The sequence below is a fragment of the Chanos chanos genome, chromosome 1 (assembly GCF_902362185.1).
Source record: "Chanos chanos chromosome 1, fChaCha1.1, whole genome shotgun sequence".
NCBI classification, from domain to species: domain Eukaryota; kingdom Metazoa; phylum Chordata; class Actinopteri; order Gonorynchiformes; family Chanidae; genus Chanos; species Chanos chanos.
Genome location: NC_044495.1, coordinates 11,396,311 through 11,422,869, shown reverse-complemented (window position 1 = coordinate 11,422,869; position 26,559 = coordinate 11,396,311). Strand labels below are relative to the sequence as shown.

Here is a 26,559-nt window from a genome sequence, read left to right as displayed (position 1 = left end):
AGAAGAGTCATGCTGAATATGTCTCTGTAAATGGGTCCTCATTTTCAGTCTCACTTGCTCAGCATGGAGTACCTTAAACATCCACAGGGAGAAGGTATAAATAAAGTATAAATCAGTCAGTCAAGAGGCCTCCACAAGGAGGAAACCACCGCATTTTTCCACAATGATAATGAGGCAGAATGAAATGAAAGCTTATTAGATGGCATGTGAAATAAAAAGGAAAGGCTTCTTATAGGAGCTTAGATCTTTGCACAGGTACTATTTCTTACTCTGCTATTTGAAAGCTCAATGTCAGATTTTATTTGGGGGGGCGGGGGGCAGGGGGGGGGCACTGATTTTTACCATTATGTTCCATACATATGCCTTTGATTAGTGCTTTGTTTCAGTGAAATTATACAAAGGACGTTCTCTCATTTAAAAACCCGCAGTAGTCTATAGGTTTACACAGCATTATCTTCTGAAGTTCCGTGAGGTCTCTGAAACACCCTTCTCAAAATTAAAGGACAGAAATGTGCTGAGGCCCAACATTATAAACTGTGTACTTTTTAAAGCAGCATCCACCCAATCTCCTCCATCTATCTTGACGTGAGATCTGTGGGCTGAAGACCAACCTCAAGCTGAGCATTTACTCTTAATGAGTCAGGTCATAGGCCTGGTGTTCCCTGAAGGCAGCCGTCGAAACACACAGGTGCAACCTACCAGGCGAAATTCACATACAATACTTGTTTATGAAATGTTACTTATGGCTTGGAAATTCAAACTGCATGCTCTGGACTTCTTTTTAAATTGGTAGCTTATTATCTCTAACAATAACTTAAACCGTAATGATGTTTTTACATCAAGTTGAATTTACTGACAGGCTTGCATTTGCCTCAGTTGCAAGATTTTCTTAGCTTTTACTGGGAGTTTGCATAACAGTTGCTGTTTCCTTGTTAGAGCTTAATTAAGCTGCACATAAAGTTGTAGAGTACTCCGTCCTATTCTGTAATATTGTGGGCAGGGTTGTATGAGAATTGAAAACAAATGTTTTAATCTCATTGTTTAAACTTCACGTCCACCCCCATACTAAAGGACATCTGGATGCAGGTGGTTGAAACTCCATTTAAACAAAACTTAATTCAACCTTTCTGTCTTTAGTGTTGTACAGCTACGCAGAAAAACATCAGCCATTTCAGCTATGGAAATCTTATTTTCCATCCTGATGCACCTTGTAATTTATCTTAGCACAAAGTAACATTCTCTGGATATTATATTTTTATATTGCTTTATGTACCATTGCATTTAGTAGAACGTGAAAGTGTCTGTGCACGGGCCATTCCCACAGTATCTGTTCAAACATACAGGGAAAAAAGCGCAAGAGAATGATAATGAATGATTTAAGTATGTTTAAATTAAACTGTAACAACTCCCAAGAGACTCTCTGGGTGTGTACATTTGTGATGCTAAATTTCTAAGTATCTTTTACGCTTCGTTTGAAGTTTGTTAAATGTAACTTAGACAGTGTTAAGTCTGTAATCAGCAATGTTGGACCCCAGACGGGCTTCACCCACACAACTACTGCAAAAGGGGTTAACATCTGAATGACTGTATTTACTCTAAGTGGGTATGGACACATCAAACAAGATGGCTAATTCATATGATAGTTAAATAACTTTCTCATAGATATTACAGATCTAGTAGACAGACATAATTTCCTTCCAAATAGGTCAACTCCTCCAAGCAAGAACCATAGAGTGCATACGCAATACATCAACTTTAAACACCATAACCTCCCTTTCTGGCCATCTTTCTGGCTATCTTGAAATTAAAGAGGTTGCTGTTGCAATGTAATTACAAATATTTTAGTGCACATTATGAAAGTTTCAAGCCCTATATTTGCTGCGTCTAGTGTTATGCCATTTCTACTAGAAGTACATCTTGAAAACCACAATCAGAAAGTTTTTAGAACTGTCGGAGCTCCTGACAATTGTTATAATATGTATTGCAAAGGTTTCCATGAGTCAGCAGTTGAGTGTTTTCCCAGAAATAAGCCTGAGGTGTAAAGATGAGAATGACTGTACTGGGCAATATGCTTGGGGTTTGCAGTTTGTCGTCCAGCTGTAGCACTACACCGTAATCCTCTTTGTGCACTGACTCATCAGTTTCATTAAAGTACTGTCACCCTTTTTTTGTAGCTCAGCTACGTAGCATCTTAACTGTGGAGATAAAAGTGGAAAAGGAGAGTGCCTGTACTGTATGGCAAGGACTCAGGGTAAATTCTGAGCCTCAAATAGCCTAAAATAGAAAAAGGATTCCTGCCAGGAGTGTACTGTGGCCATCAACCAATCTTACATGGAGTCATTACTCTTCATACTACAGATCATTAGGCTAATTACACATAAGTAGCAAATAAACAGGTTTTTGGTTGACTTAAGGTCAAGTGCAGAACTGCAGAGTGTTCCTGTCACTATTTTTACTCTAACTCTAATGAATCTACCAAAGCACGCAGGCGTAGATAAGCAAGTCTTTGCGCAAAACATTAATTGAATTGAAGCCCAAAGGAGACCACAGTAATTTTACAGAGAGATATTATTAAGCTTTAAAAATATTTTCCCCTTTTTTATCATTACATTTGGTGATTTTCATTTTAGTTGACAGAAATTAATACTGACTTTACATTTCAGGATTGGCTCTTGTTAGAATGAAAACTCAGGTGTCAGGTTATTTCAATAAAAAGCAAAGAAAAAAGAAATGACAGCATGTGCACAATATGGAGCTACCAAGGCCCATCTGTTCTGACATAGGATTACTAAACACAATATTCTCCTACCCATGTCTGGGAGCCAGGATGCTGGGTGGGAGCCTGTGGGAGCCTGTGGTCGCCGTCTTACTCCCTGGTGTCTCCAGTGTTCCATGCTATGAATTTCCCCTGATGGCTTGTTTCCAAAACCAAAGGTAAAGAAAGCTATGGAAATGACAGTGTTGCTATAGGGGTCAAAAATAGATATGTTTTGATCATCCTTAAGACTATGTATTCACACTCTTGTTCTTCTTGGCCATAAGATCAATTTATTTAGGGAAACTAGAAATTAAAAAAGCTTTTTATCTTTTAGGTTTTCTGATACCTTACCATTATTGCTAACAAGGGTTACAAATTAAGATTTTCCTCATCTCCCAGCAACCACTAAAAGACAGAAAAATGCGTCATAAGGGACATATGCAGTAAATTATGGCATGTTTCCTAAAAATGACTGAGATGCACTTAATCGTATATTGTAGTTCCCATGGTTCTATTTGTGTAACTACCTGATGTCACCACCATTTTCTACCTTAATGTCATTCTATTTAGAGTAGGGCACCTTTGTGATTAATCTAACGTTCTCACTTGATCTTTTCTGCGGAAGCAACAAAAGTACATTTAAATAATTAACCAACGAAAAAGAAATCAGTCTTGCTCAGGGAACTGCTAAAGTAAATGAAGAACAAAAGAAAGTATTTTGAAGCAAACACTTACATTTCAGATCATGCCTGCATTTAAATTTAGAAAAAGCACCAGAAGAAAATGTTCTTGTTTTTTCCTTCCTAGCTGTCTGTGGTGTAGATATTTATAAAAAAGGGACACATGTCTGGTCCGCTACCATAATTTGTTCTGTAACTGTTGATTTTTGCATCTATCCTGTTTCCTCGTGTGTAAAATGACCATCTGCGCTGCACCCTGTAAAGACACTGGGCTGTCCTCCAGAGGACATGCTGACTGCCCATACATGAAAAGCTCCCTTTAGACTTCATGCTCTTCATGAGTTATTGACCACAGGTGTTCACTGGGAGGCTGCATTTGTAATAATCGACGTTATTTAATCATCACCTCACCATATTTACAAATGCATATTTAGGGCTGTCTGTGCATTTTGTGTCTTACATGTCCTACAAGTGCTTGCCATCTCAGGGGCCAGATATCAGAGGGCAGTGTGGGAAAGGATCCCAGAGTAAGCTTAAAATCCACCCATGCGTCAAGGCGTCCCAAAGCTAAGACAACTCGGAGGCCTTCAACCGGAGTCACTATGGGTCATGGCGAAATATAAAAAAAAAAAAAAGGAAAAAACAACACATGTAAACAAGAACATACAAATGTCAGTCAGTCTACAAACACAAGGCTGTTCCTTGAGAGGGCATCTTACTGAAGTGAGAGAGCTAAAAGAATAATAACCGACAAAAATGGCCGTGCACTTATGGTTAGCCTTAACTGCTGAATTTTGAAATAAATAAATAAACATTCTTCTGGCCTGTTTTCCTTTGAACTGGCACCTCACTCTGTGTTTAAGAGTATTCAGAACATCCATGCATGTGTCTGTATTTGTGGACCTACTATTAAATGTGAAAGCTAGGATCTAAATAAAATTGCGTATTTGTTTTTATGTATATTTTCTAAGGCTGCGTTTATTGTGGACTCAGAGAATATGCTCAGTCAGTGGAAAACTTTATGGAATAGAGAGAGAAACAGATTTTAGATGCCCTGAAGCTTGACCAGCTGAGGTTCTTGGTAAAACCAGAAGCTTTGATTCATGAGCATAGCGTGTATTCCATGTAGTTTTCCAGCATACCTCTCTATAATAGGAAGTGGTCTTAACATGCCACAGTCTATGCAAGATATATATCAAGACATACAAGCATTTCATTTCTGGGGTATTTTAAGATTTATTTTTTCACTTCAACAAGATAAACAGTCTGAACAAAGATCTGATTCACACTCAGAAGACTTGTCTGGGTCACATTCTTCTGTATAGATGATGTCTGTATGACTGCCAGTCAGCCACCATGCTTGGGTAAGAAGCAGACAGCGATGAGGCAAAACAGTTCCGTTCGAGGGGGTCCAATCCCAGTGCTGTCTACAACCTATTTAGCAGTTTATTTATTCCATGTAACTCACAATTATGAATGCAGTCTCCATGGTATAAATGCCTTTTCATACGATTGCAACTGGATGTGTTCAGAAATACAGTCATTTTTTCTTATATAGCTAAATACAATTCAAAACAGTGCAATTTCATGGAAAAGAAAAACATTTGATTTCATTCTCTTCGGAGCTGTGTTTAGTTCAGTGTGGAGATATCAGTCTCCTCAGCATTTGTTGATTTTGTTCCTTGGCCCTTGGCCCGTAAGCTCTCCAAAGTGACTGGAATCAGTAGGTCACTGAAGGACTATTGACCTTTCTGTAGCACTGTGTATGGATGAGCTCACCGACGGGACTCCGCAGAAACTCAGATTCAGTTAAGGGATGCTGACAAGAATGGCAAATGCGACCGCTGTCAACTTTAATCAACCTCTGTGCCACTTTCATCTGAGGACAGAGAAAATAAAGTCAGTCTAATTCAGATTAGTTTACAGAAAAGGATCAAAAACCTGTCCATTAATATTATCCAGTGAGGTTGGAGTTGTGCTGGTTTTTGTTCTGATTTTCTAATTAGAGCCTGAATTTCACTTTGGAAAAGTAAGTTGTGTATTCTTTACTTTGTGGCATTAAGTGGTTGGCTGGAGCAAAAACCAGAAGGAGTTCTGGACTTGGGGACAAAAGCGGAATACCCAGGGGAGGCAGGACACTGAGTGTCCCTTTTTGTGGCAGTACTCACCGCAGTATGCTTATGTCTTAGGTGCTCCACCTTGGCTAAATTCATCTCCACCCTTCTCATTTTCCTCTGGTGGTGGGTCTCTCGCAGTGACTCACACAGAAAACGTGTCACCAGCTGAAGGGACCAAGATGCAGGAAGTATCTGCAGCACTTTGACCAAATCAAAAGCAACAGCATTGTTATTCAGCAGGTCCACTGCTGCACTCACGTGCTGGCTGGACTCCAGGTAGATTTGGAGCAGGTTGAGAAACTGAGTGTTTGTGAATTTCCTGTCTTGTCCAGCAGAGGTCCTCCAACAATAGTCTTCTGTTGCCTGCTGGTCTTTTCCCTCATGAACCAAAGTCTGTAGGGCCTTTTTATGTTGCCCAGTCTTCCCAAACAAGATAGCCTTCTCCATGTGAAGAGCTGTGGATGTGATTCTCTCTGTGGTATTACAAAGTAAAGACAACATGCAAAAAAATATGGTAGTGAATTGCGCTAATGCCGGAAAAGCAAAAATACATTTTTCTTATGGTCTTGCAGTAAAGTTGCACACTGGCCACAAGGGAAGCACTTTTGATTCCTCAATTTTGCACAGACGAATTAACCTAAATATGAACTGAATTATAGATATCAGAGTAATGTAAAAACAGTTCACTGACCATGCACTTCCCGAGTGTTGTAGAGGGAGGATTGCCATAATAGTTGCTGCAATTTATTTCTGATCCCTTGTCGGTTTACATTATTTTCTTTTTGAAGTATTTGTGCGACATAGGTTGTGGCCAGAAGTGTGTGGTGTTTCTCCTCCTGCAAAAATTCTGCATTTAGATTAAAATAGCCAGTTTTCAGGGCTTTCAGCACTGCTAGCAGATCAGTAATGCATAGGATGCGGAAGCACTAACCTGACTCTTTAATTCATAGATTAAAAATTCCAGGTAACACACCAGAGCTGTTGGGTATTTTGTTAAAAAGCTGAAGACCTCCTCTGGGGCAAACATATTTTCATCTGTGTGTTTGGTGAAAATCTGTATTCCTGCCTTCAAAAACATAGAAAAAGAGATATCAATGCCAAAAAAGTGTGAGTTTGTCCTACTGTTAATATCATATAAAACTAAATAATCAAATGTGTCATATACTGTCATATACTAATCATATGTGTTATATACTGTTTCCAACAAGGCTGAATACAGTTAAATATTGACAAGCGGCTTGTGTTTTGCTCAGTCCATTGCATTAAGTAAGTATAAGAGTAAATATACCTCTTGGTCTCTTTGAAGAACCCAATCTGCAAACTGCCAGATGACATCTTTGTGTTGTAGTAGGGCGAGTGTATTCACAATGTGCTGGTACACATCTGATTGTGTCTTGTCTGCACAGTCATCCTCCACAATATTCACCCAAGTCTGTGTAAGCGGTGAATTTATTAACGAAGTAGTTTTTGTGTAAGTTAAACATGAGTCATTATAGAGAACATACCTGAATTGCATTGACATGCTGACCTTTGCTCTGATAGAGCAAACCAAGGGTGAAAAATCTGAAATATGATGGTGAAACTGTTAAAACATTCATGAAGTGCTTTCAACTATATAATGAAAAAAAAAAGAATCCATATCATGTGCCAACCTTTTGTGAAACTCCAAGTCAGGTACACAAATGTTGAGTGCACAGTCATTTGGAGATGATACGAGCAGATTTAACTCTTCAGATTTCTCTTGCTCTAAGTATAATTTCAGAAGGGCAGTATCAATTATCTGACAAGAACAAAGGCCCTGAGTAGTCTCTCTGACTTCTGTCAAGAAATCTCCAAGGAATTTCTGGTACTGTTGATACGTTGGCTTGTCCTCTTTGCTTAGTGTCTGCAAGTCTTTTGCATTTCTCACAGCAGAGAGTTGGGCTTTGAAGTCTTCACAGATGCCAGACATTGTTGGATACAAACAAATTATTTCCCTTGGGTCCAGTCCACATTTACTGTTGAAGATTACGAAAACATTTTATTTTTACTTTTATTTGCATGCACAAAGACCTATCACTTTTAGTATCCAACCTTCTCATTTAAACTAAAATGCAAATTTAGTAGACTACCCAACTTACATGAAAAGTTCTTTGGCTTCCAGAAATTGTTCCCTGTAGAACTTTATCAGTCCAGAGATGCATGTGATGTTTTTGTACAAGTCCTGCAAATGAAACTTTATTACACTTAAGATACTTCTTTCAGTTAATGTTAACCATGTTTTCAGTTAATCATTTTCAGTTAAACACATGTGAAACATCATAATGATACAATGAAGACACTTTACTACCCCAAAGGAAAGTCATAACCCTCCAGTTCTAGCTTTAATGCCAAAGGTGTTTCAGATTAATAATATAAACTAGTGGAAACAACTAACCTGAATAGTTTCATTGAATTCTCTTTAGCCTACTAGCACCTGTTAGTGTTTAAAATGTAGTTTTTTAGACAAGGTAACAAAATCAACAAAATGATCTTGTATTTGTTTTTACAGACTTTTCCTTTTACATGCCTCCAACATTTCACTATGACAGAATTAAATCTCTACATCTGGTATCTGTACTCATGTAAATACCTACTTAATGTGTAAGCAGCTCAGCCACTGAGCTGCTTATCCTCACTGACCTACTGACTTTATTACTTGCATAAAATTACAAAATCAGTATCCTTGTGATATCTGTTGTAATTCATGGATGTCGTTAAACTATCTAAGTGTACAGGATGTGTCATTCAACGCTCTGCAGTGTATTTATTTTTACATGGGTTTCATGTGAAATTCTAAATTGAAATTGTGGTTTACCTACATATTACAGACAAATGAGGATTAAGTCTACACTCTCCAGTGGTTTACCTCATAAGAGTCCTTTGGTAAAAGAGCTTGGACTCCATCCAGCAGTACCAAAGCCTCATCCACTCTTTCACATCCTGTAAGAGCTTGGATTTGATCCCCCAAAGCAATCGGAGTCAAGCAGTGGATCTCCCTCTCAGCAATGACATAAACATTTTCTAAACAGAGCAACACAAGATGGATAGAGATCAAGGAGATCAAATCTGATAGTAATCAAAACTGTATCAATAATAACGATGTCGGTCCATGTACATTTTCTGCAAAGCAGCTGATGCTAACTGTTGAACAGCAGTCGTTAAGGAGATTCTTTGCCCTTTCTGTTGTTTTAAACATAATGCTAAGCTATAAAGAAGTCAACAGCTATAAGAACAGCGTACCTGTTACATAATATTGCATGCATGATGAGTAAAAAAGGAAATGGTTATTACTTTATTGTTTACTTTACACTTGTGAAATTCTTATATTATTCCTGAATTCCTCTGAAATTCACTCATTGTGTGTTTGCCATACATATAAACTTAAAAAGTAAGCAAAACCTGGTGTGGCTAGAAGTCCCCTGGCACTCTGGACAGGTATGGTCTGCTTGAGTTGCTGATCTAGTATGCTGTAGATTTGGACTGCCTGACTCTGCAGGGCCAGCACGTATGGGAAATACACAGCTGCATCCAGTACGTCTGTGGACCACTGCACTGGTGGGCGCTGAGATATGCCATCCCTCAGCACCAACATACCTGCCGGAAACATAAGGTTCACGTCATCTTGGTGTCGCCTTTTAGCTTATTTATAATATGCACTGAAATGTCTCAAACCGTTTCATGGTGATCATAGATGCACAGCAAATGTCTATCTTGTCACAATGGCTGATCAAAAAAATGCATACCTAAGGATCCAGGACCATTCAGGAGAAACTCTCCCTCCCCGCTTTTCTTTGCAATGATATTCTGTTTTCCGTGATTATGTAAGAATATGTCGAGAGTGCTCTGACTCTGGTAATCATGGAGAAGGTATCTGTCATTTGTGGCCACACAGATACACGTTTCATCCACCGCTAGTGCAACTGGATCTTGAGGCAGAGACACTTGCCTCACACATTCCCATTTGTCGACAAAAACCCTGTGAATGCTCACTATTCTCCGCTTGGAGGACACAGTGAAGAGTTGAGCAAAAACAGGCTGAGTTTGATCACAGAGCTCATTGACATAAAAGAGAGACACATTTTGGATTTTCTTGAGGGCAGAGACAGGCTCTAGTGAAAACATGTTTAGAGTCGAGACAGAACCATCCCAAAGCACAAGAAGGTGATTGAGAACTGATATTGTCTTTAGCTGGTTTACTGGCCCACTCCTGCCCAGCTGTCTCTTCCCCACCTCCCGAACACTTGAGCTGTCTCCACCACCTCCATCAGGCAGGATAAGATGCTGGATCACACCATCTTTGTTCCCAATGTACAAATTCTTGTAATACCATTCCAGACACTGGATAGTGGACTTGTCCTTGCCTTTCCCAACTTGTGGCTTTTCAAAGACTAGTGTAGAGGTAAATGCTTTCATTGCTCTCAGCCAGCGAGTTAAAAATGTAGCATAAAAACTGTGGTGTAAAAATTATAGTTTCAAATCAAACAAGAGCTCCATCAATCCACCTAAGTAAAGAAAGCCATATGCAAAACAGAATAACTTCTAATGACAATAAACACTTTGGCACAACCCATCAAATATGTAAATATACACCATTTATTTTCAAAAGAAATCATAAAGTCAGTTGTAGACAATGTTTTAAATGAATCTCAAATACCTTACTGTGCGTGTGCCGTTAGTTGTCCGTGAATGTTACAAACTTTTTTTCTCTCAGTGTATTTTGACCTTGCCATGTGACTCTCATCCTGAGAGGAAGTTTGTGTCAGCAGAAATAGTTGACTCACATAAATGACTCAATGTATAAGGACGCTTGCACAATAACATTCTGAACAAGTGAGATCAAGTGTATATTAACCAAAGCCAGTGCACTGTCACACAACAATCTCACCACTCTAAACAATATTTAACCTTACAGGATATCATATAATATACATTCGTTCCCGCACAAACAGCATGTTGGATATTGCTGATATGGCTTCTTCTGTGGACACTGTCTTTACAGGCTGTACGATTTGGATTGACTTTTAGATTTTTGACACAGACTAAAAGCATGGATAAATTATTGCTTCGGAAGTGTGTTGTTACACGACAGCATAATGATTCTTGTAAGATTTTAATCAGTGCTGAGCCAGAAATAAAAAACACACAAATTCAGTGAGCGAGGCTAAGCAGTAGAACAATGTTATGTGTGAACTCTGAAACTGTCAGCAATTACAAAACTATAATTACTACATTTCTACATAAAACTGGTTTGAAATTACAGGAGAAGAATGTACATGGTGCAGAAGCAGCAGTGTCAGACACAGCAAAATTATCCTTTCGTTTTGGTTGGTAGTTTTAAGTGTCGTCATAAAACTTTGAGTCACCTAATTAAAACATATATATGCCTTCAAGAGAAAAATTGTGCAGCAAACAAGACAGCAAACAATTCTTGCGGGTTTCCCCTCAAACTGTCACGGTTCCTCATGTGGCTGAGAAGCTGTAAGGTGACTTGTTTGACCCGTCTGGTGAGGTTACTTGTCCCGACCACAGTCGGTGCAGAGGATGTCATCGCGTTGGGTGAGAAAGCCGCGACCCACCAGAGACACGGAGCACTGCATACAGGTGAAACACTCACTGTGCCACTGACGCTCTTCAAAGGAGATGTACTTTGCTCCCGCCAGGCCTTACAAAACACACACACACACACACACACACACACACACACACACACACACAGGGACAGTGATAGAGACAGAGACAGAACAGTGACAGGATGAGAGAGAATGAAATATAACTATAAATACATTTTGGAAACTTCTAGAAACAGAATATTTTATTCTGCTTTTTCAATAGTCTTTATGTTTGAACTTACTAGTAATGGGGTTAGTGCAGCTCACACATTTCTTGGCATAAAGGTTACTGAAACATTCCAGACAGTAAGGGAAGTTGTCTCTGGAGGTGAACCGTTGCCCTGCCAGTTGCCTCTTGCAGCCGATGCAAAGGAAACATTCACGATGCCAGGGCTTGTCATGGTAGGTGACCCCACCGGTGGTAATGGCCTACATGAAACACAAAGATATATGCAGAGAGGAATGTGTGTTGATTTCAATCTGTCTAAATGAACGTTCATTATATATTATCAGCAACCTTAGAAACTCTGTAGATGTATATCATTTGGATTGATGTTGCTTGGGATCAAAGATATTTATGTGTCATTAAAGTCCTCAGTCAATGACTCACTTTTTTACATTCACAACACTGGTAAGCAAACTGCTTCTCAAAGCAGGGCACGCAAAAGTAGCTATTATCTTTAGGGATGAAGGACTTTGTTCCCATTGGTTGACGGCAGCGGTGACACAGAAAGCAGGTCTCATGCCAGCTGTTCCCCTTGTACTCCATTTTTCGGGAACCTAAAATAAAGAGAGTGTGTGTGTGTGTGTGTGTGTGTGTATGTGTGTGTGTGTGAGAGAGGGAGAGACAGAAAGAGGGAGAGAGAGAGAGTCAGAGACAGGGAGCAAGAGACAGAGACAGAGACAGAGAGAGAGAGAGAGAGAGAGAGAGAGAGAGAGAGAGAGAGAGAGAGACAGAACGACAGATAGAGATCAGACTTTGCTTTTAGCATATGCTAATAGTGTGACAGGAATAGACGCTTAAATTATCAATGGGCAAAAATATGTAGAAAGGCAATATCTCCATTTAAGGGAGACAGCATTTGAGCAGAGTCACCTTATGTCCTACCTGGCATGATGGTTTTCTTACAGGTATAGCACTTTGAGGAGTACTCATGGGAGTAGCACTCATTGCACAGCAGGAGATCATCTTTAGCCGCAAATGGCTTCTCTGTCAAAGAGCGGCTGCATTTGGCACATTTGAAACACTGCTCATGCCAGTGACGATCCTTATAAGACAGATCCTTGCATTGCAGCACACAAAACAGAAGCTCAGAAATCACAAGAATTACTGGGTGTAGCTGTTTTAGTGCAGCTAAAGGCAGAAACTTTGAGATTTCCTTTGAGTCAGGTGCTCAGATTGTCTGTAGTTGAAGCACACTTGAGCACAAGGTCGAAAACTCTTCATCTTTAATGATGTTTCAGTGAAAATTTTATTTAATCACTCTGAAGGGACAAATCTTTAGAGAACTGTACACACAAGAGTGTGAGTAATTAATCTCTTACCTTATAGTCACAGCTAATTGGCAGAGAGCACTCTTCGCAGCAATTGGCGAACAGATTCTCATAACATTTGGTGCAGTACTGGGTGTCCTCTTTCAGAATATATTTCTTTCCAAGCAAGGAATTCTTGCAGTAATGACAGTCAAAACGCTCCATGGACATTATTGTTTATAGCCTGAAGAAGCTGAAGAACAAAATAACAAGACCATAAAATCCTTACTACACGCCTTAGGTAGTGAACAAGTACAATCCACAACATACAATCACCATTTTAAATGCCATGACATGCTAAATCTTGTGTCTCTGTAAAACTGAAAATGCAAAGTACATGAGAAAAAAAAAAAAAGTCTCGACAGTAACATGTATAGAATTTCCAGTTCTAACATGGTCTACCTCCAGTGATGAACTGTTCAGTAAAGTCCCGAATAGAGAGCTGCAGTGATACATCCAGGCATAGAGTGGGATGGTCTCGCATTAGAGACACATTGAATAGACCGTCTATAAATACCATCACTCTTATTAGTCGAAATCACTTGGGAGAATGGTCCTGCAGCCTGCATCTGCACCTTTTATGGGAGTTCATTTAGTGTCCACTTTTAATGGTCAAGGTGTTAACATGGTTAAAGACCATCATTATCACACAGACATTTGTCCTTTAGGGACTGCAGAGTTGAAGTTAAGTTTTGGTATTACATCATTGCTCTGAAACGTCCTCTTTCTCTCAGTACTGCCAAATGGTTGCTCGGTGGTTGATTTATGGTCGAGAGCAAAGTCTCGGTTTTATTCGCATGTCTTCTTAATCAGATTACTTGTTAGTAGTGAGACCAACAATGTTACCGCTGCTGAAAATATCTGTGGTCTATCGCTGCCAAATGCTTTGCTTATGAAGTTGTTAACCGATCAGTTACCAGTCTGTTTGACTCAAGTATCTGTGATATTTTGATTCCTCTGTGTCCTCAGACACTTGATGCCAGTGGCAATGTCTGAGCCCACAGGCAGTTGATGATGGCTCAGTGTAAGCTAGTGCCAAAGGCTTACTGATTGCCAACCGTCATAGTAACCAGTGACACTGCCTTGGCTGCCAATCAGATGAGGAGATCTGTTCTCCTGCAGCGAGTGCATCTCTCCTAGCCAAATCTCCCAACAGAAGGCTTTCTTTGTGTTCCCTGAATAACGCTGTCTGAATAAACACTTGTGAATATCAAATTCTGATATGGTGAACTGATCATAGTGTATTTTGAGCTACACTAATCTAACTGCTAAATTTAGAGTTATTAGTGATTGTTGTTATTTCGAGTTATTTCAAGTTGTTATTATTTCTGTTTTGAACCTGACGGGGTTTGATATTCTTATAACTGATTAGAATGAATAACTGACCCTGTCGTCACATCATTTTTCATTAAGGCAGCCAGAGAAAGGTCTGACTGTAAAGTAGTCTCTGAAGATCACAAATTCAACAGCTTAAGCTACTGTGTGTACGCAAGAAGTGTAGTGGATTTTGCATCTGTTTGACACTCTGTAATGCCTTTCTCAGGAAATATTCATCAATTTTGCATAAATTCATTCATTTCCAACCCCTAACCCTACCCTACCCCTACCCCCTACAAAAGAATGTTTTTTGTTGTTGTTGTTGTTTCTCTGCAAGAAAAAAACTTGGCTGTGAACATCCACAAATAAACCCACGCTCACTGCTATACATCCATAAATAAACCAATGCTCACCTCCATAACTATCAACTTCCCACTGTTCTATTTCAAACAAAAATACCTTACTTTGCTTGTGACTTTAGGATCCTCATTTTAGTACTCTTTGTTAGGTATCGTACTTGTTAATGTGTTGCTTATTGCCTTATTGTATTACTCTGTAACTGTTACTGGTGTGTTGTGGCAGATTTTAGAATGACTATTAGTTATCTCAGGTTTCCAATTTAGAATTTTATATTATTAGTCAAGAATAACCATTAATACCATTGCTGAATCCTCTACAAAAAAGTACTGTAAGACATATTTAATTAATTTCAGTCAAGACATTGTAATTTACATTGGAAACATACCACAAGACACTTAAATGCAATGTCAACTGGTTCTTTTTTTTATGTTGAAGCAAATGGTTCTGTCCAGGTCAAGCTCTATGATTATGTTCACTCCGGGCATGAGGTGCATACAATGCTGGTGTTATGAATGACCAAATCTTTAATACCTCCAAGCATTTAGGTCTATCTTGAAATCCTAAAGCACTACCCAGGTGCCAGCTTGACAGGATTTACCCACTCCTATTCATCACCAGAGAACTTTTAACTCTCTGAGCCAGACTGCGTCATCAGATTTGTCTGACGCCTTATATGTAGCTCTCACAACAATAAACAAACCCACACACTGTCAGTGTTGCTAGGCATCAATGAGCACGTTATGTGTTTGTTAAAAGCTAGTTATAGCCATCATTATATATTTGTGCATTTGTGAGGGAAAACAGACGCCTAAATTCAATTTATTCTCATATCCTTTTGACTTATTTATCGAGTCTGGTGAAGAAATGGGGGCTTTGGCTCTGACCCTAAAGACGGCCTAAAAAACACACCTTGTCTCATGTTAAGTTATATTCGGGCTGATCTCGGCTTCATACAGTAGATCGAGGTGTCAGCATTTATGCTGAAAATGAGACTGAAGAAACTGGAAGAGTTTATTCTGATGGTGATGAGCACAAAAGCCTAAAGCAATAGCTGCTCTTTTCTGAAACACAAAATATCATGACAGAAACTGAAAGTTGTTTCGTAAAGTGCTGACAGGATAAATGCAGCTATTGGGCTGAGTTTGAGTAGCCTTTACTGTAATGAGTTGCCTGGCACAAATCAATTCCTCAGTGCTGGGTGATAACCTTTCCCAGCCTTAGCAGGAAGCCAGCTGTATGCTAAGCAGTTGAATGGAACAGGATAGGCTCAGGAGAAAAGAAGACAAGGGGGCACAGTCGCAAAGGCTCTGATATGGCAAAACTGTACACCCCTTCAGGGACTCTGATAAATGACTGTGAAATCCATGCCTCCTGAATCTCTGTAGGACGGTATGGTGACAAGACCTGTCAAGGAATTAGAAACTGGTCTCGTTACTGCCGATGAAGGCACAGCAAAAGTTTTCCAATGTTATATGACCACACAGTAAAATGTTGCAATCCGCTGCAATACTCTACCCTACCCTATGCATTACATTTAGTCAATGTGGAAGATGCAATTACTTGACAGACGTTGCATTTACTTTAAGCTCATATTAAAAAAAGAGTGCTTCATTATAATGTTGTGTAAAATACTGCAAATGAGACAAAAGAGGTAGAGATGCCCTCGAACATTTTAGTTGCTCCAAAAGCATTGCCAGACTGGCTTACATCCTAATTCTGAGAATAAAGCAGGGTTTCCCTTAGCTGAAAACTACTATATTTCACTACTTTTAGTATTACTCAGAAACGGCATTATATAAAAACTCTTACCAACTGATGGAGACTATGGGGGCAGTATAATGGAATTTGTGATAATGACACAACCTTTTGTTCTAATGGATCGACAGCTGCATGGACAGTAGCTCATGGGTAAACATGCTTTCAGAATGGAAAATTGACAGTTTTACAATCATTAGCTTATATGCCTGTTGTTGGATTTTTTTAATTCCCGGGGACTTCATAACTTTATCTGTGACCTCCGTTGAAATTTGTGAAACAGAATTAAATGTTGTATGTTTTCACTGATATCGTTAATAGCCTTGTGATGTATTACATTAAAAATAACACTGAGTGTGTTATCATTTGCTGAATGATAGCAATAGTTCGCTAAGACTGGTAAACAGTGAGGTGTCACGTTCTAAACAGCTGCCAATCTGTAAATCTGATGAAGGCTTTGGATGGAGCTGAGTGAACTCTAGCAGTTCAGGAGGATAACTCCAAATGCCAGAGTATCATCAGGCCTAAAGGTTAGCAACAACAGCTGGAGGATTTCATAGTTAGTATGTTAATACTGTCCCTTTGGTTTCATCAATCACTTTACTGTGCATTTGGCTTGCTATTTATACCATCCACAGATCACAGATAAAGCATGCAACTATTTGTCAGACACACTGAAGAGTGTGCGCATCGACAGAAAGGTAGTTCTGCAGTTCATTATACAGGACTTTTACTGTACTGTACTTTTACTTACTATGTCCAACAGCTATCTACACCTTCAATGCACTTGTCATTACTATTGACATGCATCGGCTATATAAGACAGAAAAAGAGAGATCTTTTTTTAATTTGTGTTTTATATGACATTATGACGTTGTAGTTACTCCAATTAATCAATTTTTGTTTTATAATTACAATATGACACAATTATGCTTAACTGAATTTGAGAAAAAAAGGCATTTTCAATCAAAGCCAACTGTAAAATGTTATGTACTGCCTTGCAAGTAAAATCTGAAGTGGGATGATTGCACATCATTCACACCATATTTTTACTGACTCTTTGTGTATTTGACAGAATCTGTTTCATTTAGGAAAGACATTAACCCAGCAACTAAACATAAACACTTACCAACTAATGATAAATAAATGTGATTGCACACACACACTGTGAACAGTGAATAGTGAATTTGTCCTCTGCATTTAACCCATTCAACACACCAGTAGTGAACTCTGCACTCCTATGCAAAGTTAAAACATTGTTTTTTGATTTTTTTGGTAATTTTATTTTGGTCTCTTTATTTACTTGACACTAACAGACACCTACAAGTTAAACATTTGGCAAATAACATTTTGGCAGAAACGTTTGTAATGATTTGTTGTACATATCCTCCGGTTCGATTGAGAGAAAAAGGTCATGATGGGTGGAGAACACATTAGTCTCTGAGCTGAGGTCTATGCAACCAGTCTACAAGGATGAGCCACCTACATCACTGAATAAAAGGCTTACGCTGCTGATGCACTCAGGATGCCCCCAATGACTGTTTGTCACAGGGAACCAAGCGTTCACAAGAAACATTTGTTCACAGAAAAGAGATAGCAAGAAGACAACAATAAGTGTTGAGATCAGGTATTTCAACAAACAGCACTGCAGAAGTCTCATATAAGAATTGCATTCTGTACATGAAACCACGGTTGGTGGTTTTGTTCGGTTCTTTTTGCAGGATGTTTTGTGATAACAATTCATGAATCATAATAAGTCCATATGAAACCATCGGTACAAAAAAAAGAAAAAGAAAAAAAAAAGATCACACATTTTGACATGAATAAAAGTGCTAAGTTTCTGCTGAACTTTTACAAAACAGCATCAGTTTGATAGTGTCAGCAGGATTAGCGCTAATCCCAAAACTATCTGTATTCTTCCTCATTAGATGGTCTCATCTGAAAAGAAAATGTGCTTTCCAAACACTGTTACCTTTGTCTCCAAGCACTGACAATCCTCTGCTCTGTTTCTCTGTGTGGAGTCGCTTTTGTAGCTCAACCTCATTCATCGCCCATTGATCAGTGCATTCTTTCTCACAGTGCCTACACAGCTACAGGTTAAGAGATATTCAAAGAATACAAATATTTACACTACATATCTCAAGCAGAGATTACAAATGTATTATCTGTACAGTATGTGCTGAAATTAAACCTTCATGAACTTATTTCATAGTTTAAAAAAAATAAAATAAAATTGGAAGATATCCAGTGTGGGACTAGCCAGTGTTCCAAGAGCTGATACAATACACATTTCATAGACATATCATAACTGGTTGTGGAAATCTGACGATCAAAAAAGAAAGAAAGAAAGAGAGAAAGAAAGAGAGAGAGAAAGAAGGAAAGAAAGAGAGAAAGACAGAAAGAAAGAGGAAAATCAGACATTATAAAGTAAATTTATCAGCATGAGCAGTATGAGGCAGTCAACAGTAACATAATTCCACAATACCATTTAGTACAGTAAGGTGCAATGGTGATTTCCTTAACAGTTGAATACCATGTAGATGCACAGCAGTAAAATAAAAAACCTCCTCTTCAATCATACAATGAAACATCTGTGTAACAAACATATTGTGTTTATTATCCTATAAATAACCCACTTACAGCAGACTTAGAATAGTCTGTGTATTAGTGTGCGTATAACCTAGGTTAAAAGTAAAATCTGTTGAGATGCATAATTGTCTTCTAGAGAAGAGCAAAGCTACAGAACACTTTCTACTGTGCTTAGTGTTTCATCAAATTCAAATAGTCTGCTGTATTCTTCACCAGAGACACATGCTAGTTATATGGGTGCAAAAATCAATTCTTTTCTTTGCATGACAAGTATAGCTGTGGCTTATGATCGGATGGAAATGCTGCTTTGGAAGGAAAGCCTCTGGTTCCTGACAAGGCTTTACAGCTTCCACTCACTGACCATTGTGTTACTGTGAGCCAAAACACAAAAAGAACATTGTTCCAGAGTTCTTACTTTGATTTCTAAAGGACAGAGAGGCAACATGCTTCACCAAAGCCATATGGTAAATGGCTTTTGTAACTGTATCTGTAAATATGTGACTATCTCAAACCGCGCGTCACTGTATGCATGTTAGGCTTGTGCTCTCATTTGAACCATTCTGTCCCACTAAGATAATGTAATGTTTATATATTTAAAGTGATGAATTTCACAGTAAAGAGATGCATTTCAAAGCCATGTTTGGTAAGACATGGTGTAACATTTCTGGATGCATATGCTTTAAAAATCACAACTACCTATCATAAATCCTGATGATCTTTGTTGTCATATTTTCCCAAAAATATATGTTAATATTATGCATGTCTACTTTACAGTAAATGCACTATGTTCACAATTTAAGTTTTGTAAACCACTGCATAGATGACTGGATCACTATTATAGACAATTTGTCACAGTATAATGAAGAACACATAAAGATGTCATTTTTATAGATTAAATAGTCATTTTCTTAACCTCTCCTTCATAGAGTTTAAGGATAATTTTATGCCTGTATATGAAAATACATTTAAAGTCTGCCACTTCGAGTGCCAGATTCAAGGACATTTGGCAAGAGTCTGGATTTAAAATAGAGCCAAAACCAAACAACAAAAACAACAACAAAAAAAATCTCATCAGAAAAAAAGCACAACTGCAATTATAATCACATTATGAACTGTGGCTCACTTTGCATACAAATTAATAAATACAGACACTCAAGTAAACTGATGAAATAAATTAACATCTATTTTTTGGCCAAAAAAGAAAAGAAAAACATTAAATGGTCTCCAGCTGCTAGCTGCAAAAGCTCCATTTTAAACAAATTAAATCAAGCTGTCACTGTCAGTCACTATAAGTTAGCAATTAACCCCAATACCATTTGTCAAGATTATTAAACACTTTGTACTCATTGTGCCTTCTAATGTAATCACAAACCAGGCATGTGTGCTCAGCCCAGAAATATGCCTTTTTAACCCTGAAGTGCTTATGCCACTCAAAGTACTTCAAGTACAGTTCCTCATTCTTGTCGAGAAGCAACAGGTAATCAGCGAGTTCTTTGGGGGAGGAGAAGTCATCCACGTGGATAAAGGCATCACCCTGGATATAGTTCTGATAGTTCTCCCTTGGTGGTCCAAGAACCACTGGCACTGTGCCAACAGAGAGTGGATTGTACAGTTTCTCTGTAATATAGTCTTTGTGAATTGAATTCTCAAACGCTAAATAAAATTTACAGCTTGCAATAGTGGGAAAATAGTCTTGGTCAGAGATGTACTCGCCAAAAGCTTGCCCATACGCGTGCACCTCGATGTGTTTGTACAGCTCATTGTAATACTTCACTCTGACATGCTCAGGGTTCCAGTTGCTCACAATCCAACAAATCAACTTATTTTTGCTTGGTGGCACAAAATCCTCCTCACCTTGGGCCGCAACGATAGATCCATAAGGCACTTTGATATCAGCATCCTGCCGATAATTCAGCGTTAGATTAAACAAGTTCTCAATACCAGGTAACTGAGAAGAATGTGACGGTGACTCGAGGTTCATCCACACCCATTTTTGGAGGGTGGGTCGATATGCAGGTGGCATGTTGGACAAATCGCTACTGATGTCCCTGTGGTGAATGACGACCGCATCTGACTTGTTGTAAAGGTTTCTGTCTGCTGTGATGAAGCAGCCGTCGATGTTGAACAAGGATCTGCAGACGTTGAGGTCATAGGTCTCACCGAAAGGCCAAAGCCAGACAAGGACAGTGGTTTGGTTCTGCTCACTTCGGTTTGAGAGGAGACTCTTCACACGAGCTGTAGAAGTTTCTGACTCAACAGGACCTGACAACCAATTAGTGGATGGTTTGATATACATCAAAAACAAAGTCACAAAACAGCCCAGGAGGAAAGTGGCAAGCAGAAGGGGTCTCAGAATTCTGTGAGTGGATGCAGATGGCAAACTCTGACCTATGAAAAAAAGACAAGATTGTAAAAAAAAAGAAAAAGAAAAAGAAAAGAAAATCAGTTGACATTTGAGTAAAATAGATCCCATGTATTTGATAGATAAAATAGTTTGGTACATCAACTACAACTGTGTTAGCACTGTGCTTCCTTTATATGTAATATACTCCTAACCTTAATTTTCAGTTATAAAAGGAGAATGCTGATGAGACATGAAACTGACCAAATGAGAAAGTTATTGTGCATTATTTATTCATGGCATGAATCCAACTTACCTGAAAGACTGGCCATTATCCAGGCATGGAAATGTTCTGAAGGAGTAGAATAGCTTCTTCAAATTCTTTGCTATTTTTTATTTATAGAAATGAAAACAGTCACTGTACACAGCTGGACAGAAGATTGCAACCTCTGAATGCTTTTGGCTCAATCTTGCGATCACAAATCTTCTTACTCTGGTTCCCTTAAAGAAAATGGAGGACAATAATAAACAAATAATCTTGAAATATCAAGTGAAAGGGCAACTACTGATAAATCATGTAAAATAACACTCATTACATACAGTCTATACAGTAAAAAAATGTAATATTTGCTGAGGTGGAATGAATATTAGTGTAATGTGATTAATCTTAAGATAAGCCTTCAGAGGTGGATCCCAAATAGCTACATGATACACATTTGTCATGAATAATACATAACAGTGTATGAAAGTGCTGCCATCTTCAGGTCAGCACAACCAGCAGAACTCCCTGCGGGTCATACAACGCATGATGTATCTGAGGACACACAGAGACAATATACGGACACGTGAAAAGAAGCCCTGCCTTCCCGCTGTCTGTGTGAAACCTTTTCATAACAGCTTAGATTTTTTTCTGCAGCCAGTGGCATAATTTAGTGTGACTCAAAAAGAGGAGTGAAAAAAAGCCAGGTAGGTGAGGGCTCCACCAGAATATTTTGAAACATGATTTTTGCAGGGACTTGGTAGTGTGGCACTTCACTTGACCACATGCCCTTGCTGACGTCAGCCGTGGTTCAACCAGGCTCAAACCCCCAACCCTCGCATTGCGAGGTGAACGCCTAAGCAGCTGAGCTCAGTGGCCACCTGTAAAAATGGTAGAAGGACAGAAATTACTGAAAAAAGTTTGATTTTTTTTTTTTTTTTCCTGCAGCAAAGTCCAGTTTTAAATGTAATTACAGAAGAGCTTTTCAGAGGCAACCATAGCCTAATGGTTAGAGAAGTAGGCTTGTGACTTGAGTGTCGTCAGTTCGATGCCTGGGGCTGGCAGGAAAAAACATAGGGGAACAGTGCTTTTTCCCTCCCACAACTGTTTAGTAGAGAAGCTTAAACAGTTGTGCCTAAACCCCCTGGGTGCAGGCATGCTGCCCACTGCTCCTGCTCCTGGTGTGCTCACTACCAGTGTGTATAGGATGGTTTAAAGGAATTTAGAATCTCTGTGGGCATTCACTACTCTCTGCTGACGGTATGTGCATGATCCCAGAGATTCTAAATTCTAAATCCTGACTTTCAATTTTATGGAGATTATATTGGATATTATGATGTAATTTAAAGATCCAACTGGGTATTTTGACTAATTATTTTTGACTATTTAATTTACAGTAACATTCACAGGGGGAAGATACTGTTTTAAAGGTTATGGGAAAAATGATATGACACTGGATAATCTCAAATGAAATAACAGACAAGCTAAACAAGTTTTCATGGGTTTATAACGTGTAGCAGAGTACAGATTATGATGTGGCGCTAGTTGGTGCTGGCATCCTTGGATGGTAAAGAACACCTCAGCAGAAGATAAGCAAAGAAACTTCGCTCCTTATTTCCTGTGTACTTCCATTTTTTCTAAAATCTAACATTTGTACCTGTTCTATTTTTTTTGGTATCAATGTTTTAAATTTCATGTTTAATAGATGATCTGTTTGAACAAGCCTAATGGACCAAGACAGGATGGAGAGACTACCATTATCTTCATACCCCTCAGACAGAAGTTCACTACCAGCTGCACAAAGCGAAGGGACAGAATGCCAATCTAACTCATCAGCTGAACAATGCATTCACCTCTTCCATACGAAGGACTCTGTAAAGCACTACACTATGCTTGACAGATAAAATAACTAAGGCTGCAATTTTTTTTTTTAGTTCATGAAATTTTTTGTCTGTTTTTCTTTTCTGGTTTTTTTTTTTTTTTTTTTTTGCAGCATGCCAACAAGGTTAAGAGCTGTGAGCATTACATCGGTCACATTGGTTCTTTCTTCTTGTGACTGGTTTTGTCCCTCTTGGTTTACTAAATCTTCAGTGGCTTTTAAATCTACTTCATGTTTGTGTGCAGTGTGCTTGTCATCCCATTGGATTGTCCTTCAACGTGACTCTACTGTCTGACTACCGACTGAGTAACATCTACAACTTAGGTTTAGTTAAACACCACGCCCACAGGACACTGGTAAGAATAGAAATCAAGAGGAAATGAAAGCTTATACTACATCTGTGGACAAATAAAATGCCATCAGTTGTTGTTTATATTGGTGGGTGTGGGTGGGACATGCTTAAATTTGTATTAGTGTCTGAATATTTAATCACAAAAAGCTATTATTACACATGGATATATTAAACATTAAGTTTTGGTAATCCATGTGCTAAATGTGTTTTATTTTAAGAGATAGTCACCACCCACCATATATTAAACTGTCTGTGACTAATGCTTCTCTACTAGGAATTGAAACAACTTTCATTCACTTCATGTCAATAAAACTGTGTGGCATTTTAGTTCTTTAGTTAACTTTACAAAACAAAACAAAACAAAACGAAAACCCAATCTCAAATTCATTACATTCTTCACAAGTGAATATTTGTACCTTTCATTTGATGAACAACACAGCAAACAATCCATTTTGTGTTTTGTACATAATCTTTGACTAACTGATCTGTCAGCGTAGCATCACTGTGGAGTAAATGTGGTCACTTTGTGTGAGCCTATGGTAAGGACAAGAATGTTTTTGAACAGGTACTTTTACATGAAGAACAAAAGTCTAAGTTGGTCTGATACACTGGTGTACATCTATACCAGTGCAATGGTTTGAAATAAGACATAAACCCTGCACTAGTAACAAAGGGTTACATTGCAATGCTGTAACTTTCTTTTTTATGTCTCTTCTGCTTTTATTGCTTCATAGTCTGCATTTAAGGGCAGTGGATGAATTTCAGATGATCATCCGATTCTTTATACTTATGTAGACAAGTACTGTAGACAAGTTGTTTTAAAGGCTTATCAATGCATTTATGTTAAATCCTCTTATACCCGAGGACATTTGTGTACAATCAGAATGAGAAGCACCCTGCTTATGGAGGCACAGCAGAAAAAAACAAAAAACAAAACAATAAACAGGGCAAACCTCTCTTATTTAAGGATGATGTGAGATGAGTTTTGCATGAAATCATACGTATAATGGCTACTGGATTAATGCATTTTTAAAATGCTGTCAGTGTTTTTTCTGCTATTTTACTTAATGTTATTGGGGATATTTTATTGCTTGAACAGTGGCGTAATTCATGAAATATTTTCTTTATTAAATCATGATGATGGTTACTGTGTACTCACTTGGTGTGGGTATTTTCCTCTATTTTCATACCCAATTTTTCATTCGTTCCTGGGTAATGTGTTCTGGCCATCAATGATATACAATTTCGGAGTGAGTTTTTGCATTCTAGTGGCTCATTGTTTGTGTAATAAACGGCTGTCTCAAGCAGCCTTCAATCTACGATTAAGAAAACAAATGCGCAAACGAATGGCGACAAAGAGTAGCAAGATCACGCCTACATAACCTACTCTTTACCCGGATTCTTATAATAGAGAGACATTTTGTTTTCAATGTCTTGTGATGTATTCAGGGCATGCAGGGGGAGTCGGCTGAGTTGTTGTAATGTGTTCACGTGTTGAAATGGAGAGATGATGGCAGTAAAAACAAGCATTTCATAAGCTTGATTTCCGTGGGATGATTCGATTAAGGCTTAATACAACCACTCCTTTGAGGGACAAGAACTACTCCAAATTAAAAAGGATATAAACGCAGCCTTGCTTCAAAAAAATGTTTGCCCCCCCAAGTTCATTTCCCTCCAGCACGTAGCCTGGAGACAGGGGTAGCATCCAAGGTGAACAGTTTCACTGGTGGTCCTGAAGGTCATCTTTCAATGTGACGTTCAACCTCGCACAAATGTCACTGGTATTTTGTGTCATTACGTGTCTTTTGCTTCGTTTTGCAGATTTATAGCTATTTTTTCGGTCAAAGCTAAAATACCTCGTAAATATATACACTTGAATGGAATTCCCATTAAGAATGTGCTTGCTGTGATTTTATATCTAGGGCTATTAACATGGATAAGAGCCTCTGGCCACGCTCTGAGGTAAAGAGCAATCTTTACAACTGCAGTAAACACGAGTCTTGCCACATGGAGCATCAGCATTACCTGGTGACAGAAAACATGCTGGTTATACTGTAGCATTTGGATGACTGGTCCACTGTCAATTTGCCTGGGCTTATTTATCTTACTCCAGGTAACCTTCGGTGAAGAAAGACAAAAAAAATCACTCACCATTCCTTTGATTGGTATTCTTTAAAGACATCCATGCCTTGCTATTTTATGTGACTGTTGCCTCCCCTCTGCGTAAACATTCCAAATACCGCGCACATCTGGAGGATGTGGAAATGTACTCGATGATATAATATTTGTTAAAATCGACCGGGATTCGGAGGCATCCGAATCCATATTCTTTGTGTCTCGTGTAAACAAGAGATGTAAAATATCCTTTGAATGGTTAGAAAAGGAATTTTAGTCAGAATCCGAGCACCTGAACTGCACCTTTCAAAAACAAACTGAATATGAGCAAGTGCATCGCTTGAAAAGACGCCATGAACAGCATGTGATGCGATGTGGAATAATTTCTCACTGGCTGCCCATGCGCCAGCTACCTTTCTAGTATTTGCCGTCAATGCGGCTATGCGCGGAATAGCTTAGGTAGCGTGATATGCCTGCGTTACTATAAGGAGAGGATACAAGCATTCCTTAGAAAAGGTTGTACTGGATGAAAAAATATGTTTATTATTTCGAATGTCAAATGTAGTGTGTGTCTAAAGACAAGGAGCGAAAGCAACCTGCTTTGAGTTTAACTTTTCCATTACAATAGTGTGGGAAGAGGGGTTAGAACCGCAGAAGTCGGTCCACTGTCTTCGACATATGTGATTGGTCTGTTTTAAAGGGTTCTGCTTAAGGTAACGGTTAGGGTGGGGTTAGAACAGCCGCGGTAGTGTGGCGTTTTTATTGACGATTTTGTCATGTGGACTCTACTGTGTCAGTGGTGTATTAGTATTAAGCCTGACATTCAAGTCAGTTTCATTCTCCACATGGAAATGAGTAAAAGACTGTACACACA

At 38.7% G+C, this 26,559-nt stretch overlaps 3 protein-coding genes across 3 annotated transcripts; all 3 read right to left on the bottom strand.

The window, feature by feature from the left end:
• Positions 1 to 4,746: 4,746 nt before the first annotated feature.
• Positions 4,747 to 9,989, bottom strand: si:ch211-266g18.9 (transforming growth factor-beta receptor-associated protein 1). Its single transcript, XM_030780912.1, has 11 exons — positions 9,320 to 9,989; positions 8,976 to 9,170; positions 8,443 to 8,597; positions 7,676 to 7,758; positions 7,208 to 7,552; positions 7,061 to 7,118; positions 6,844 to 6,987; positions 6,487 to 6,621; positions 6,243 to 6,391; positions 5,607 to 6,024; positions 4,747 to 5,317 (listed from the first exon to the last, which is right to left on the bottom strand). Exons 1-11 carry the CDS (start codon positions 9,987 to 9,989, stop codon positions 5,159 to 5,161), a joined length of 2,511 nt encoding a protein of 836 aa, XP_030636772.1. The 3' UTR covers positions 4,747 to 5,158.
• Positions 9,990 to 11,086: 1,097 nt separating this feature from the next.
• Positions 11,087 to 12,889, bottom strand: fhl5 (four and a half LIM domains 5). The gene is made up of 5 exons (XM_030772124.1): positions 12,731 to 12,889; positions 12,294 to 12,468; positions 11,796 to 11,965; positions 11,428 to 11,614; positions 11,087 to 11,238 (listed from the first exon to the last, which is right to left on the bottom strand). Exons 1-5 carry the CDS (start codon positions 12,887 to 12,889, stop codon positions 11,087 to 11,089), a joined length of 843 nt encoding a protein of 280 aa, XP_030627984.1.
• Positions 12,890 to 20,039: 7,150 nt separating this feature from the next.
• Positions 20,040 to 21,887, bottom strand: fut9a (fucosyltransferase 9a). The gene is made up of 4 exons (XM_030789208.1): positions 21,881 to 21,887; positions 21,500 to 21,581; positions 21,250 to 21,271; positions 20,040 to 20,963 (listed from the first exon to the last, which is right to left on the bottom strand). The coding sequence occupies exons 1-4, from the start codon at positions 21,885 to 21,887 to the stop codon at positions 20,040 to 20,042; spliced, it is 1,035 nt and encodes a 344-aa protein (XP_030645068.1).
• Positions 21,888 to 26,559: the final 4,672 nt, after the last annotated feature.

Bases quoted from the DNA above. Each gene is read 5' to 3' on its own strand.
- si:ch211-266g18.9 (XM_030780912.1), bottom strand. From the start codon at position 9,989: ATGAAAGCATTTACCTCTACACTAGTCTTTGAAAAGCCACAAGTTGGG. The intron at 6,392-6,486 runs GTTAGTGCTTCC...GAATTTTTGCAG, and splicing joins TCTATGAATTAAAGAGTCAG to GAGGAGAAACACCACACACT. The intron at 5,318-5,606 runs GTGAGTACTGCC...CTCTGTCCTCAG, and splicing joins TAAGACATAAGCATACTGCG to ATGAAAGTGGCACAGAGGTT.
- fhl5 (XM_030772124.1), bottom strand. From the start codon at position 12,889: ATGTCCATGGAGCGTTTTGACTGTCATTACTGCAAGAATTCCTTGCTT. The intron at 11,966-12,293 runs GTAGGACATAAG...TCTTTATTTTAG, and splicing joins TAAGAAAACCATCATGCCAG to GTTCCCGAAAAATGGAGTAC. The intron at 11,239-11,427 runs GTAAGTTCAAAC...GTGTTTTGTAAG, and splicing joins CTGCACTAACCCCATTACTA to GCCTGGCGGGAGCAAAGTAC.
- fut9a (XM_030789208.1), bottom strand. The intron at 21,272-21,499 runs GTGACTGTTTTC...TTACATATAAAG, and splicing joins CTTCTGTCCAGCTGTGTACA to GAAGCACAGTGCTAACACAG. The intron at 20,964-21,249 runs GTAGTTGATGTA...GCTCGTGTGAAG, and splicing joins AGCACAGTGCTAACACAGTT to AGTCTCCTCTCAAACCGAAG.